Consider the following 13,919-nt stretch of genomic DNA (forward strand, 5'->3'; position numbering starts at 1 on the left):
ACTAGGTTAGAGGAGGACGATCTGGGATTAGGCAAGTAAGGAGGCTCAGCACCAACCCTTCTCCCTCTCCACCCTGGGGATTGGGGGGGGGGGGGCTTCCAAACTGCCCGCTGGCAACCCCCAACTACTCGTATTGCCTCTGGTGTGTGGATGGCGTTCTGTTGCCAGGAGGATACATTGAAGGGGGTGCACAATGTTGCCTACGGATGGATGGATACGGAACGGATGGATGACTGGATAGATGGACACGAGATGGACATAGGACAGGTGGGTGGACAGACAGATCCTTGCCCACTTCCTTACACCACCAACTTCCAACCCAAAAGAGAGGGGTCAAGACTGAACTAAAAGTCTACTACTTGTTACTTTAAGAGCATCTCAAAGATGAAGAACTTGTAGAAGGGTGTATACGATTATCAGGCAAAGGTGAGGGTTCGTTAAATGTCAAAATTAAATACCAAAGTCAGTGGAGGCGATAGAGGCACAGCGACAACAAGGAAAGCCACACCAAAGGTTTTTTTGACCTCATGAATCTAGCAGGAAGCCGATTTCTCTACCAACGGGGGATCGGGATAGCTGGCCATCTTGAGAATGGCAGCGTCGATATCCTCTTCGCGCAGTCCACCCTCCTGTCCGTCGCAGCGTTTCAGCCACACGCGATTCTGAGCGAAGGCACGGTGTGCTACCTGTCTTGCAATCGCGAGGGAGACACCGCGTATCTTGTCCCACGGTGGGTAGAGGCTACCCTGACACAAGTCCGCCTCGTCCACGTTCTCCGATAAAGCCTAAGACCAAGAAAGAACTGCGAACAAAGGGAAGTTGTGTGACCGCCCAACCATTCAACGTGTGTCCTAGGGTGTGCTAAAATTGCTGGAAACCACGCTGGAGACATCCACAAATTTCACGAGGCTTCAAGTATTGTAACCATTCTCGATGGAAGGTGTATCACGGGGAAACAGGTGGAAGTAGTATCCGATTGGAAAGGAAACCACAGCCGAGATCGTCTGTGAGCTCTAAAGGGCAGTGCAAGTTCACTGTTCGCCAGCTCGCACTGCCCACTACACCTCACTACAGCCCAAAGCCCATTCGGAGTGAATTTCATCGGTGTGGACCCCGAAAAGCGTAACCTGACGTATCCGAGTATCTCAGCATCGATGAAAAGGTGAAGCACCGTGCCGACGAATGGTTTAACCGGACACCCCTCCCTTCTATAAGCTCAATAATGCCCAAATAAATTTGAAACTGGATCATCTCTGAGCTAGCTCGAGTAAAGAGTCCTAATGGCGAAGGAAGGTGATAAACTCACCTCTGCAGCGACAATAAAGTCCTCCTCTGTGACTGGATGAATGTTAGCGGACGAGATGCCCAACACGAGACCCGGGAAGATGTAGGCGTTATTAGCTTGGCCCGGTTTCCTCGACAGTGACATGTTCGGTGGCACTTCACTGGCATCCAGAGTCAGAGGAGCGAAGGGACTGCCACTGGCGAAGATACAGCTACCCTGAAGGTGAAAGGAAGGAGGAAAGGAAGACGAGGAGGGGCAGTAAAACATCAATTCTGTGGTTGGTCAATCTAGAAGTTCCCTTTTCCCGCATAAACGGCATTGCAGAAGGGATGTGTACTTCCCACGGAGTATACACATTCGTAGAGATGGACTGGAGCACCATGAAATGGAATTCCACGCATCAGTAGTCTTTGCATTTCCCGTTCTGAACTTCTGAGGGAGCAGGGGGTGTGAACGATAGAATCTCCAACTTCTCGTAGCTAAGTAGGGAGCATGAAAATACCTCCACGAATCTTCTAAGCGGAAAATACGAATGGCATGCAGCAAGTGACACCGCGAAGCTGGTGAAAATTTCCTCCATTCGCAACCACACGCCCGGACAGGCATTAAGGTGTCGGAAGTTGGCATACCCCTGGATCATACTGTCTCCCCGACAATCACCCAAATTCCAGTCATTGCACCTCCAACAAAAGTCCACTTACGCGCAGATTTGGAGAGGGAATCTCACGATCAAAATGCGTCGGGACTGGAATTTACCCAGTTAGTCGAGGAGCCACAAAAGTGTGGGTCTAAACTACTCGGGCTTACCTATCAACCAGGATCTCATTCAATGAGGTGTGTCAATCGGTGCCTTTACAGCAACAACAGCATTTCATGGGGTGGGGCGGTGGATCCATTGTACTGACTGCCTAGTGTGTTCGGACGGTCGTCAAAGTATATGGTCGAAACCGGAGCCAATCCCACGCAACCCGTGGTTGTGGCAAATCTTGCTCCCACTTCTTTCTGTCAAGTGCGGTTTTGTTGTGGAAAAGCACCGGAAGTGAGTCATTTCCTGGCAAGAAGCCACCACTAGAAATGTTATCCGCTTAAACAAGAGAAAGTAGTCAAGTGTGATGCGGATAAACAAGGTGAACTGCTGGGTAGGAAGGGGAAAGAAGCATGCACCGACTGAAGCTTGTAGTTTGAAGAATTGGTTTTCGGTAGGCAGTTCCACGAAGTTCCACTCCCTATTCGCGGATCGGAGCACTTCAACGGTGCATCTTTCATCCCTATGGATTCTAGACACCTTACACCCCTAACATCTGAATCTTAGACCTAGGAGGAGACAAAGACACGATTATCTTCAGCTAGACCGGGGAATAGTCTAGAGCCGATGTTTGTAGATTAGCGTTGCCATGTCGGACAGGCTATTGACTTTGGAAAAGTAGACAACACCGAGGCAATTTATTACTTCCCCTCGACGAGACCGACAGTTGCTATCGATCTCACCTTCACAAAATGTTCTCCTTCTTAAGGTAAAACACACCTGCTCCCCATCTGACCCGCTAACTACTCGAATGTCAAGTACAAATGACAACTATCACTTGGAAGAATATCAGCAGCGAAAGAATACAAAGGATGAGGATGAGGCAATGCTTCCATTCCTCCATCCTTTGTTGCCCGCTACCGCTCCCATCCCTCACCAGAAACAATAGACCAGACCTTTCAGAGACCGATATTTCCTAGAATGATGAGGAAAAAACGTGGTGACATGCCTTTGTGGCCCTGTAGGCAGCGAGAGCGGTGCACTCCGACTTGTGTGTAGGGTTGCTGAGGGCAAAGATGAGAGGTTGAGAGCACTGCTTTGCCATGGCGGTGAGCACCTGATCGTTGAAGGCGCCCGGCACTACCGAAGCTCCGATCAGCGTCGTCGCTTTAGCCTTAACGATTATCTAGACAGAGAGAGAAGGCAATTGAAAAGTTCACATCCACAATAAATGAAGTTTTCAGTAAAGAGAATTTAGTGTTGTGACGGATGGAAATGAGACGGGGTAGATGAATTCCCCATGGATTTGCGAAAAGGCAAGCGATAGTCGTGAGAAATGGATGGATTTTAGAATGGGTAGGTAGACAGCTGGAATGGGTGAATCAGAGGTGGATGCGAGAATGGGGAAATGATAGATGAAGTGATGAATGAACTTCTGAATGGATCGATTCAGACTAAAAGACTAAAGTTGTGGACTCTCAATCTCCCCCATTGCTCACCTCCTTCAAATCCTTGATCTCCGGGACGGAGCCAGCAGGTCGTGCAAAAGGCGCCTTCTCAGCGGTAATTCCACCTGAAGAACGACCCTCCACAATGAGGCCACGACTGTCAACCATCCACAGGTGACTCTTAGCTTCCTCCTCACTCAGACCAGAGCGCGACTTGAGACATTCGACTAGGAGGTTGGCGAAACCGATCATCGACTCGCCCGCACCAAAACAGACAATATTCTCCTCCTTCAGTCGACGACCCGTCGCACGACAAGCTGTGAGCATGCCAGAGAGAATCACCGAAGCAGTTCCCTGAAAGTAAACGCCAAAGTTGGGGCAAAGTATGTTTCATTCGATATGATGGGACATGAGTGGATAAACGCCTTTGTTACCAGCGTCACAGATACGTGACGCGCCGGTTCCCTCTCACTTGACCTCGCATGCCACAGGCACCCGAATTCGTGATTGGATGAGCAAACCACCGGGTACAGGAGAAAGGGATGAGACCTTATCTACCTCATTCAGCACAACCTTTTAAAGCTATTCAGCCTGGGAAATCCACTGAAGCTAAACAGCTTGCCAAAGCCTTTGGAATAGTAACGCCATTTGAGACCAGCTTGTCCGCTTCCTTCCACTATAGCTAGTTGTCAGTTCACCAGGTCACGACCTTAGCTTTAGGTATACCAACTAGGGCAGAAATTTCCGCGCAAACTGGACGGGTGGATGCATTAACCAACCAAACACTGACTTCAATCACGTCCCCTGTCTGTTTGATAAGATAAAATGTACCTAATGAGTCGCACTTCAACTGACGGTCACTTTCATTCCGCTGGCTTTCAGCTCAACTTATAAGTGCCTGCTTATTACTGAATCCGTCAATCGACGCCACGCTCACACCTGGTGGAACTGATTACGTGTGAGAGATCAAACTCTTGACAACGCTGAAGTGGTCCTAATGACCACACACAAATCATTCAGCCACACCTCAGCAAGGTGCCCCGTAGGAACCGAAGCCACGACACGGGAACGATCAACACACATCTGGCACCGTCAATTAAGCTGGTTAGGACCTGTCAATTACACACCCAGGCGGAAGTGTCACTCGAGAGTTCATATTTTAATGATAGGATCGAGCAGTGTTTATCACATTGTGGTCGGGAATGTTTACACAGTGGTACCTTACATTATACAGTGGGTGTGCCACGGCCTTACCTGAATATCGTCATTGAAGGTGCAGTACTTCTCGCGGTACTTCTTGAGGAAACGGAAGGCGTTGTGATTGCCAAAGTCCTCAAACTGAATCAACACATCCTTCCCGAAGCTAAAATAAGTATAGAGGTAAAAAAAAAGTTGCGATGTAAGAAATGCTGGATAGGTGTATAACAACCAGTGACAATCGGATGTGGATTAGGCCACATTCCAAAATACCGGATATGTCGTTGAAAGGCAATGTGGAAAAGTAGTTGTCTGCAGCTTTTGACTTTATTGTGAATCAACTCTTGATTGGTCACCTTTATCATGATCTGGAAGTGAGTGGAGAATAAACAACCTAAGATGAAAATCGACTCAGAGAAGACACTAGTGCAGGGTCTGTTTTAGCACCCGTTATTCATTAACAAAGTTACTTCAGTGCTGTTAAAAGTTAGATTAAATAGGCTTCAAGAAGTCAGTGGGTAGGAAATAGGATAAGACGAATCTGTTCTAAGTTTGGGCTTAGAAATATTGGTGAGGAGGAGACCGACCTGTGGTTGACCAATCAGAGGCGGCGGTTTTTAATACCCAGCTCATAGAGGCAATACACACGTCTTAGAAATTAACTGACTGAGTTTAGACAAGGATGAGCCATGAGACAAAGAAGCTATCAAAAAAGACAACACGTATGAAGGAAAGTTTACGCAGATGTGTTGCTAATTGGCTGCTGTATTTGAGATCTCCTTGTGACCTTTGGAGTAGCCAATTGGCTTAAAGAGAGACTACCTTCCATACTCAACGGGGGAATTAGGGCAGATGTTCAAAAACCCTAAGATGCTCAAGAACCCATTGAGGAGGGACGGAGGTACTGGAGGAAAAAAAGACATCGCATTCCGCCTTGAGAAGAGACTAACAGTAAAACCAACAAATAAAATTTCGATGGGCAACAGGACACCATGAGGACAAAAGAAATCCGATAGGCTGACAGGACTGGAAGGAGGTTGTAGAAAAAAAGCATTCCTAGTCATTCTTTTGTGTCCATTCATTTTTAACCTAAGAGACTATGGCCTTAAAAAAAAGGTGGATACATTCCGCGACCTTAAAATCGTCCAGTCAGAGCGGAACACGCCTTCAGTTTGAGTTGAGAAAGGTTTCCCATAATCTACAAGTTGGCTGACATGAGCCGATCTCGCAGCTGCTGTCCAATGGGCAACAAGAAGGGCTGTTTATGGAACCAGGCGATCTCCCGTGGCCAAATAAAACAGACCAATCAGAAGGCTGGCAGAGGGAGATCGCGTTAGCCCTCCTACGCGTTTCCATCGTAACGCTGACCTTATTTCTGCCACAAAAAAGGAATATAACTGCGCATCTCGCCCTTATACTACAAAGCTTGCCGATGGTTTATTTTGCTGGACTGGGCTACTCGCAGGATATTTTACCACCGTAGAAGGTGCTTTTTCAGAGCTAGACCAAATACATTTCCAAACGCATGTCAATCACGATGGGACGAGCGTGCTTTGACATATCGGAACAGTAACTAGGGCCTAATTATCCAACCCCAAACACGGCGCAAGATTGGAAGGAGCCTGAATTTCTTTTGGATTAGCAAGTTTCAGATCCCCCCTGCCAGAAGTGATAGACCCTGTCATGGAGGTGAAACAAGCATACACATTGAACAAGCGTGTGCTGATACGGTGGCTGGCGTCTTTAAAAGTGCAGCTGGAACCTATTCCGAGGACAGGAGCCATATTGGACTGCAGTAAGGAAGACAAAGTAAAATTCACATCGTGTAGGTCCACCTCCTGGGGGAGTGTGTGTAGAGGGTGAGTTGGCAAGACAGGAATGTCGCACCACCCTGGGGTACTTAAAGTTGGGCAGAGAATGACTAGTAAATCGGCAGAAGACGCAGCGAAATATTCCGAATTCTCTCCTCTCAATGGTGACGCAAAGTTGAGGGTCTATCCAACGGGACTACAGATAGGTGGGATCCCATTCTGTCAATCACCTCATTTGCATGAACCTAAAGTGGTACAAGTTTGAGCTAAATAACTCCTCAACGCAGTTGGGGTGGTGTAGGGAGTGATACAATGACATCCACTAAATTTGATGAGAGGTAACGCTGATTTTTGGGGTTGAAGCCCATATTTGGAAGTGCAACGTAAACGGGTTACAGCAATCCTCGCTCAAAAGGACGACTTCATCCTTCCAGTCAACTTATACTTCCACTAGATGAAGGATTTGAAAACCGCTTTCCAAATGGCCTGATCGATACTACTAAAAACTGCGACTAGTATCGTGATGGCTGACAAAAGAGCAATCGTAGGAGGCTTCAAAACATGACGAGGACCACCTCCTAGTGCATGTCTCCCATTCATGTCACCCGTCATATCAACCAGTAACTTCGTCGATCCCAATAAGGGTAATGAGACCTGAGAGGATAGCTGCTGTTGACAAGGAAAAGACAAAAGAGAGGGGGAGAGGGAACTCACACATCGACACAGGCCTGTAAGAACTCGTCCACGAAGCTATCATAGGCTTCTCCAGTGACGCGTCTTTGACGCAGTCCAAAGTAGAGTGGACTCGAAAGCAGCTTCTGAAGGGCGGAAAAGGACAGGGAGGAAGTGTTAGTCCCACGCTGCCATTGATTTGGGTAAATTGGGATAAGGCCTCATCGTTGGGTGTAAAGGGCACAAATACGAAGATGTGGTTCAGTGATCTTTATCACCCGAAAACCCATTTATTCAATTCCTTGCCAATCTCTCTAGCATTGCCGACCTGCGACCAACTTAAATCCTGCGGCTGCTTCACTTCTCATGAGGAATCCATCTGGTTGCCGTCGGAGATCACCATTATGTTCTACCATTTTCTCAAAGAAGGTTCGTGACTATGTCACTCCACGATGTCTCCAAAAGGCAAAGATGATCGTGAAATTTTACCGCGCTCACTACTGGCGTCACGTACACACGACTTTCCATTCCACTTACCTAAGCTCCAACGATATGTGAACAGTGTAGGCGAATTTAAGGCAAGAAAGCAGAGAGAAGGTTATGTCCTCTGTGTGGAGACAAATAGTTCTACAGCAGAGGCTGTACAGGTCAGTTCAATAACAAAAGCGCCGCAAATGCTGTTATGAGAAAGACGAGAGCGCACTCACATCGTTGTTGGTGCCAACATCGATGACAATAGGAAGAAGTGAATCGGAGGGAACGCCAGCCAGACCGGTGCAGAGCGCCAGTTTGCCCACTGGAATGCCCATTCCAAAGCTACCCAAATCGCCAAGACCAAGGATTCGCTCTCCATCGGTAACAACAATGACCTGTGATGCGGCAAATATGAGGCTACTTAGGTAACAAATCACTAGAGAATACTTCCACCGCTTTTCTAAGGCAGCTTTTGGAATGCAGGTGGGCGCTACTTAAATCATGATTGAGTAGACTGTCTGATCACGAACAATCTCGGGATTGGGCAATTTCGGTGAAGACAATCAAGGCCGATGGAAGAGAGTTATGGCAGCTAACCTAAACTGTAACTTAGCAGACCACGGCACCAACAAACGCGCATCAAGCGCCAGCCAAGGTGCGGTGCTCCTAAATAGTCCGGCTACTACTCATGTGCTAATTCGGTAGATTGAGTCAACAAAACAGAAGATTGCCAGTTAACACCGATTCGGTTCAGCGTATCTTCCAAAAAAAAGGAATTTTAAGTAGAACCTCTTACCTTGACCTTGTCGACGTAGGGCCAGTTGCGAAGCAAATCGCGAATGTTGCCACTCTCGGTGATGGGAATGAAAAGGCCTCTGAAATCAAAAAGTGGAAAGAGTTTAACCCATTTTAAGTACTGCTTAATCAAGGACTGGGATGTCAGATTTGGTCAAGTAAAGCGCCTCGACGCCCACGCACTTCAGTAAATTCCCATGATCAACCACTTTTGGCCTGCAATTTGGCCACTTGCGATGCACCAGCCTTTTAGGCGAAATGGACAATAAATCCAACGAGGAAGCAATGCAGCACGTCAAAGCATCAACAACGAGTGCAGCTAATCCCCTTCTTGTGAGGCATTTTGCTGCTTTATGGGAGCTTAGTCATCAAGGCGGTATGGCTCAGTGGGAACCGTAGCCCAACTCCACCTCCAAGTGAGTGTGAATGACAGGGTTGTAAATATTCAATGTAAGAGGAGGCAAGGCAGGAAGGAAGCCAGCTGACATGCCTCACTGTACCCATTCCCGTGCTCACTCTGCTTCTAGCCCTTCAACCGGAAAAGCGGTGGTTGGAAACGCACGCATTACGTGAATGATTTAATGTGGAAGGAGGTGGAAGTAGCCGTGGCCGTGAGGAGTAACAGGTACTAACCAAGGGGAATCACATTCGAGCGATTCGCAGCTAGTCTCTCTTTTCACCTCAAAGGTTAGAAAGGAACTAGTTGGGTGACTGCCTGATCCACGGAACAACTGGCCAGTCACTCCACGCTCGTAGTAAACAACGATTGTGAAGCAACAGAGGCCGTGCACGAGACTGGCGAACGCATTTTTGGACACGTAGAGTCGCAATTTCTAAAGGGTACGGAGAGGTGGAAATAACGCGAGAGAGGAAGAGAATCCGAAGGAGCAATGGAGTGGGCAAAAGCTGCTCTCCAGGATTCGTTCCAGAGCCTTGACGCAATGATAGACACAAATTTACCACATCTCTGAGGAAAGACAGACAGTATTTAAGCAGAATTCCAGTTTAGGCAAGACAAAATTGATGATTGGAGATCCGTTGGTTGTGAAAACCACCAGGCTTTAACAATGACATTCCATCAAGAAGTAAATACTCTCCTGGGGGAACATCATTATTTCTTCCGCCTGACCCGCAGATCAATCAATTGGACGATCAACCAGTGACTTTCAACCTGAGTCACCGAAAATAACGGCTCAAAGAGAGGCTGAAATGGACGTCCAGACTGACCAGCCGAAAAATAAAAGGTAGACAACACGCACCTTCCATTTTGATGGACGAGAGAGTACTCCTGACAGGCCGCGCCAACAGTGGGGGTGTAGACAAGAGGCATCAGTTCGGCGGTATAGCGGTTCATGAGACGGAAGAAGAGGCCACGATTAGAGTCATAGAGGTGCATCAGATACTCGTACTTATCAAAGTCCGCAGCAATGCGCTGAAGACGAGCCATGTTGAGGCGCTCCTGAAAGGCTGATCCACTGTCCACCAATGCAGGCAGCAGGCCAGTCAGTTTGTGCTCACGGCGCTGCATCTCAGTGAAATCGAGGCCCTGTAAAAGTACCGAGGCAGAGGCACTGGGAGCGCTGTTATTTTCAATAGCACGCATATAAGACACCACTCTGCTTCTTCTAGGTCACACACACACACACACCAGTGACATGTTTTGCAAATAGAAGGGTGAAGGTTGGAATAATAAAGTAGATGGAGAATGTTGTGATTGTGCGGGTAAACAAGTCTTTTTTTGTGTTTGAAGGAATGACCTGCACAAACAACTGAAAAGCGGTGCCGAGTTAGAGTAACAAAAATTCAGAGCCGCGATGATTGATTTACATTTGGGACCTTTGAAGCGAGCACGTTGGGGTGTCGCATCCCACCTAGACTACAAACGTCAATTATGTCCTTCAACATCTTGTGCACTGAGCGTCCCAGTTTTCCGAAATTGAAGCAGGGAGACGACGTAACTTTAAATAAGCCTACTAAAATTGCTTAAATGGAACCAAATATCTCCCGTTTCTGACTCGTGGGCTACGTTTCAATAGACTATGTGGAAGAGAGATCGCGGAGCGATATCTGCCAGAGTCAAAGCCAACTTCAATAGCCCACTTAATTAGGTGGACTTTTTAGTTCATGTGGCCATGAGCCACTTAGCATCTTGACGACGTGGCGCTCCACTCACGGAAGATCATTTTACAGCTCACTGGCCCCCTCCATAGAGCTCTAGCAGGGTTACATTTGGGCCCACACCCTTCAGCAGGAGAGGTCTCGCGCTACATGGACGACAGTGATAACTAAACCTGATGCAAACGACCATAAGCCTTGAATTCTTCAAATGGATAAAAATACCGTCATTATTCTTGTTTGAGACCACCGAGAGGGCTCAAAGAAGACTAGAATTTCGGTGAAACGAAAGTCCCGATTGGCCTTGCAATCAATGCCGCGTCAGAAAAGAGGTGGCTTTCGGTGAGGTGAGAATAAATTTCGCTCATCGCGATTAAAAATGAGGCCCTCAATACTTTTTCAAGGGAGACGCAGTAGTCCTCGATTGTGAAGCTAACTGGAAAACTGCAAATCGACTTCTCGACGTCGAGAACGAAGTAAATAAATACGTCTTATCCTTAGAGGCTAAAAATGGTCCAACAGGCCTATCAACGGGGAGCAGAGGAGGAAAATTCTTTACTAACCAGTCAGTTTGTAGCTTCCTAAAGTCGTGTGGAATATCACTCGAAGGAAAACTCCCCCATCAACACATCTTCGAGTTGACATTCAGTTCAATTTCTTCATGGAATGGAAGCTGCTGCTGAGTACCGTCTGACGAGGAAGCGGACATCGCAACTAGGGATAGAGGGCCTCTCCAAACTAAATAGCGGCCCCCGTTCCAAGTTTCAGCAGATCTATAATGCTGTACCTTCAATTATCAGAAAGCACGCCCTCTTATAGGTCAAGTGGGGGGAAGGGTGCGTGTGGCGTGACAATGACTACCAAATGCTTCTCTATGGACTACAATTGATGCCTTAAGGAGTGTTTTAGTGGAATTGTGGATCCACTGTTCTTGACAAAAAGGTTTCCTCCGAAGGTTTGGGAAATACACACATCTCATGAATAATGTCATCTTTCTGGGTTAAAGATCTTTTAGCGATTTTGTAGGACAATCCCTTCATGAAAACGTAACCCCACCAAGAAATGTTAGTCCTCTTATCGACTACTGAAAAGTGGATAGTGGTAAGGTACTGTAGAGTCGCACCACTTTTCAAACAAATCAGTGCGATCTGCTCCTTAGTTTAAACTAAATTTTATTTGTTAGCGGAATCGTCGTAGGCTGATAAACAGGAAATGCCGCGTCACACCTACTGTTGTCCAGACTAGAAAAAGGTGTGCAGTCGCATATTCAGAGACTGGAAGTCAGTGCTAGATGCACCAGATGGACTGCCAATGTTGTTTCTGTGAAAAAACCAGGGCTCAACGAGCATAAGTTAGAATTATCAAGGGGACTCGTCTTTGTGGACTGGAATCCCTACCTTGAAAATTATCTTCTGATGAGGTCTTATTCTGTTTTACTGGGGAAGTAGTAAGACAAATGGGAGCGGTGGGATGGTTAAATGTGTACCACAAGAGCTGAATATTCACGTACACTAATCGTCAAGTGGATTTGCAGTGCTGTTCCTTCATGAAATCTAGGGCTATTCGGTGGTAACTACGAATTCTTGTCAGCTACTGAGGAAGTAAGCAGTAGGATCGCTAAGAAACCATGTTAGCAAGGGACGCAATTCAACAAATGACCTAGAATATATTAATGCACGGCCTCATACGAAATATGACCAAATCGAATTCCCTTCTGAAGGGTTTTCAGTGCGACAATAAATGGAGTCTCCTGTTATTGCAAACAGCAGCCTCCTGGACTCACCCTATTTTTGAAGGGGTCCCGAAGGAGTTCAACACCCTTCAGCGCGGTCGCGCATCCCGTTTTCACCAGTCTGGAGCTCATTTCCTTGTGAGCAGCCTGTCAAATATTGCACAAGACAAGCATTACTCACAACATGCCTCACTAATGGACGGGTTAAATACAACAACACAGAACAAAACACAAACTGGATAACTACGTACACATGGTGGATGACTTTGTTGTTTTGCTAACTGACAATGACCTGCCATAAAAGCATTGGGGCAGCTCATTTTCACCAATCTGTTTTGCGTTCTTAGAAAAGGGATAAAATAAAATATTTTCAGCACTTCACACTTCGTTTCACAGTTGATTTGTATGAGAAAAGTTCTAACTTAATGTTTCATTTGAGGGGTGCGGAACTTTAACCGGATGCACAAACACGGCAAGGATACATGCGAGACAGGTGTTTTACCTGTAATAAACTCATGAAATTAAACCAGCGAAAAAAATATGCAAAATAAGAGAAAGGGAGCTCCATAGGATAAATTATTTTAACGATGCGACAAAGTTCCATTTCATTGCTGTCTTTTTCGACTTAAATTAGTATATGGAACGAGATAATTGATCGTAAAGTTTGTGTAGCATAATCTAGAACGCATTCAAAAGTTCATGTTTTTACGGTCAGAGAAGTTTACACTAGTGGCTCTATCGTAAGGTCACGGTCAGCGCTGTAGAGTGCAAAATCTCTGGACGGTCAAGAAAAAAGTGCTAAAACTGACATCTACCAATCGACTTTATTTTTATTTAATCTTAAGTTTAATAATGATTCCAAGTAAGTGAAAGCAATGTAATGAGAATGAGTGGCGTTAACAAATGTTATGGAGCTCTGATTCCTCTCAGAAAAGGGAGAGGGGGTTCGGGACAATGCAAAATCAATGTATTACCCTGCACCTCATAAAAAAGCAAAAAAGGTTGTAAACCAACATGCGGACACTTGTAAATAAGCAGAGGAGGCAAAAAATAAAATGGGGGAGGGGATTCCACAAAACGGATAGGTAAGATAGAAGCGCACCTAGAAGAGGATTGTAGAGCGGAAAAGAGTGAAGCGAAGTCAAACCGGCGCTTCGATTACTGGAAAAGACGGTAACTTATAGTTTATTGGTGCATGAAGATGAGAACTGATGCGCATAAAGTCCGTATCTCCGACCGGGGAATGTTAAACATGACTCGCAAAGTGTGAGTGAAAAGGTCAAAACCAGGTTCTATTTTTTATATACGAGGGAATTTACGGAAGATTTACAAGTAAATAATCAAACTCACTTCAACGTTTTCAATCATTCTTGTAATTTCCCTAACCTTACTGTTTGATTTCAATAATGAGTACAAACAAGGGAGTTGAAAGAAAAACAGTCTATTAGCTACTTATCTATTTTTTGGTTGCCTGAGTTAAAATTTGCAGGGTTTAATTGTTCCCCACCTTACCTATTTTCTAGCAAAATCGCAAAATGAAACAAGCCGTTGCTTATCGAAAACGGTTTAATGTGAGCAATACAATTAAAAAAAGGTTTCTAAAGTAAGCTCTAAATTAGAAGGGCAAAAATAACCCAATTTGCAT

At 46.1% G+C, this 13,919-nt stretch overlaps 1 protein-coding gene across 1 annotated transcript; it reads right to left on the reverse strand. All coding sequences in view use genetic code 11, as the record gives it.

Annotated features, from left to right (window-relative positions):
- Window positions 1–533: 533 nt before the first annotated feature.
- Window positions 534–13,642, reverse strand: EGR_06409 (NADP-dependent malic enzyme; the record flags this gene model as incomplete). Its single annotated transcript, XM_024495658.1, has 11 exons — window positions 534–785; window positions 1,307–1,501; window positions 3,028–3,216; window positions 3,530–3,832; window positions 4,733–4,841; window positions 7,201–7,304; window positions 7,866–8,027; window positions 8,429–8,507; window positions 9,687–9,973; window positions 12,326–12,421; window positions 13,625–13,642. The coding sequence occupies 11 exons, from the start codon at window positions 13,640–13,642 to the stop codon at window positions 534–536; spliced, it is 1,794 nt and encodes a 597-aa protein (XP_024349934.1).
- Between the last annotated feature and the right edge of the window lie 277 nt (window positions 13,643–13,919).

Source organism: Echinococcus granulosus (genome assembly GCF_000524195.1).
Source record: "Echinococcus granulosus chromosome Unknown EG_S00056, whole genome shotgun sequence".
Lineage (NCBI taxonomy): Eukaryota > Metazoa > Platyhelminthes > Cestoda > Cyclophyllidea > Taeniidae > Echinococcus > Echinococcus granulosus.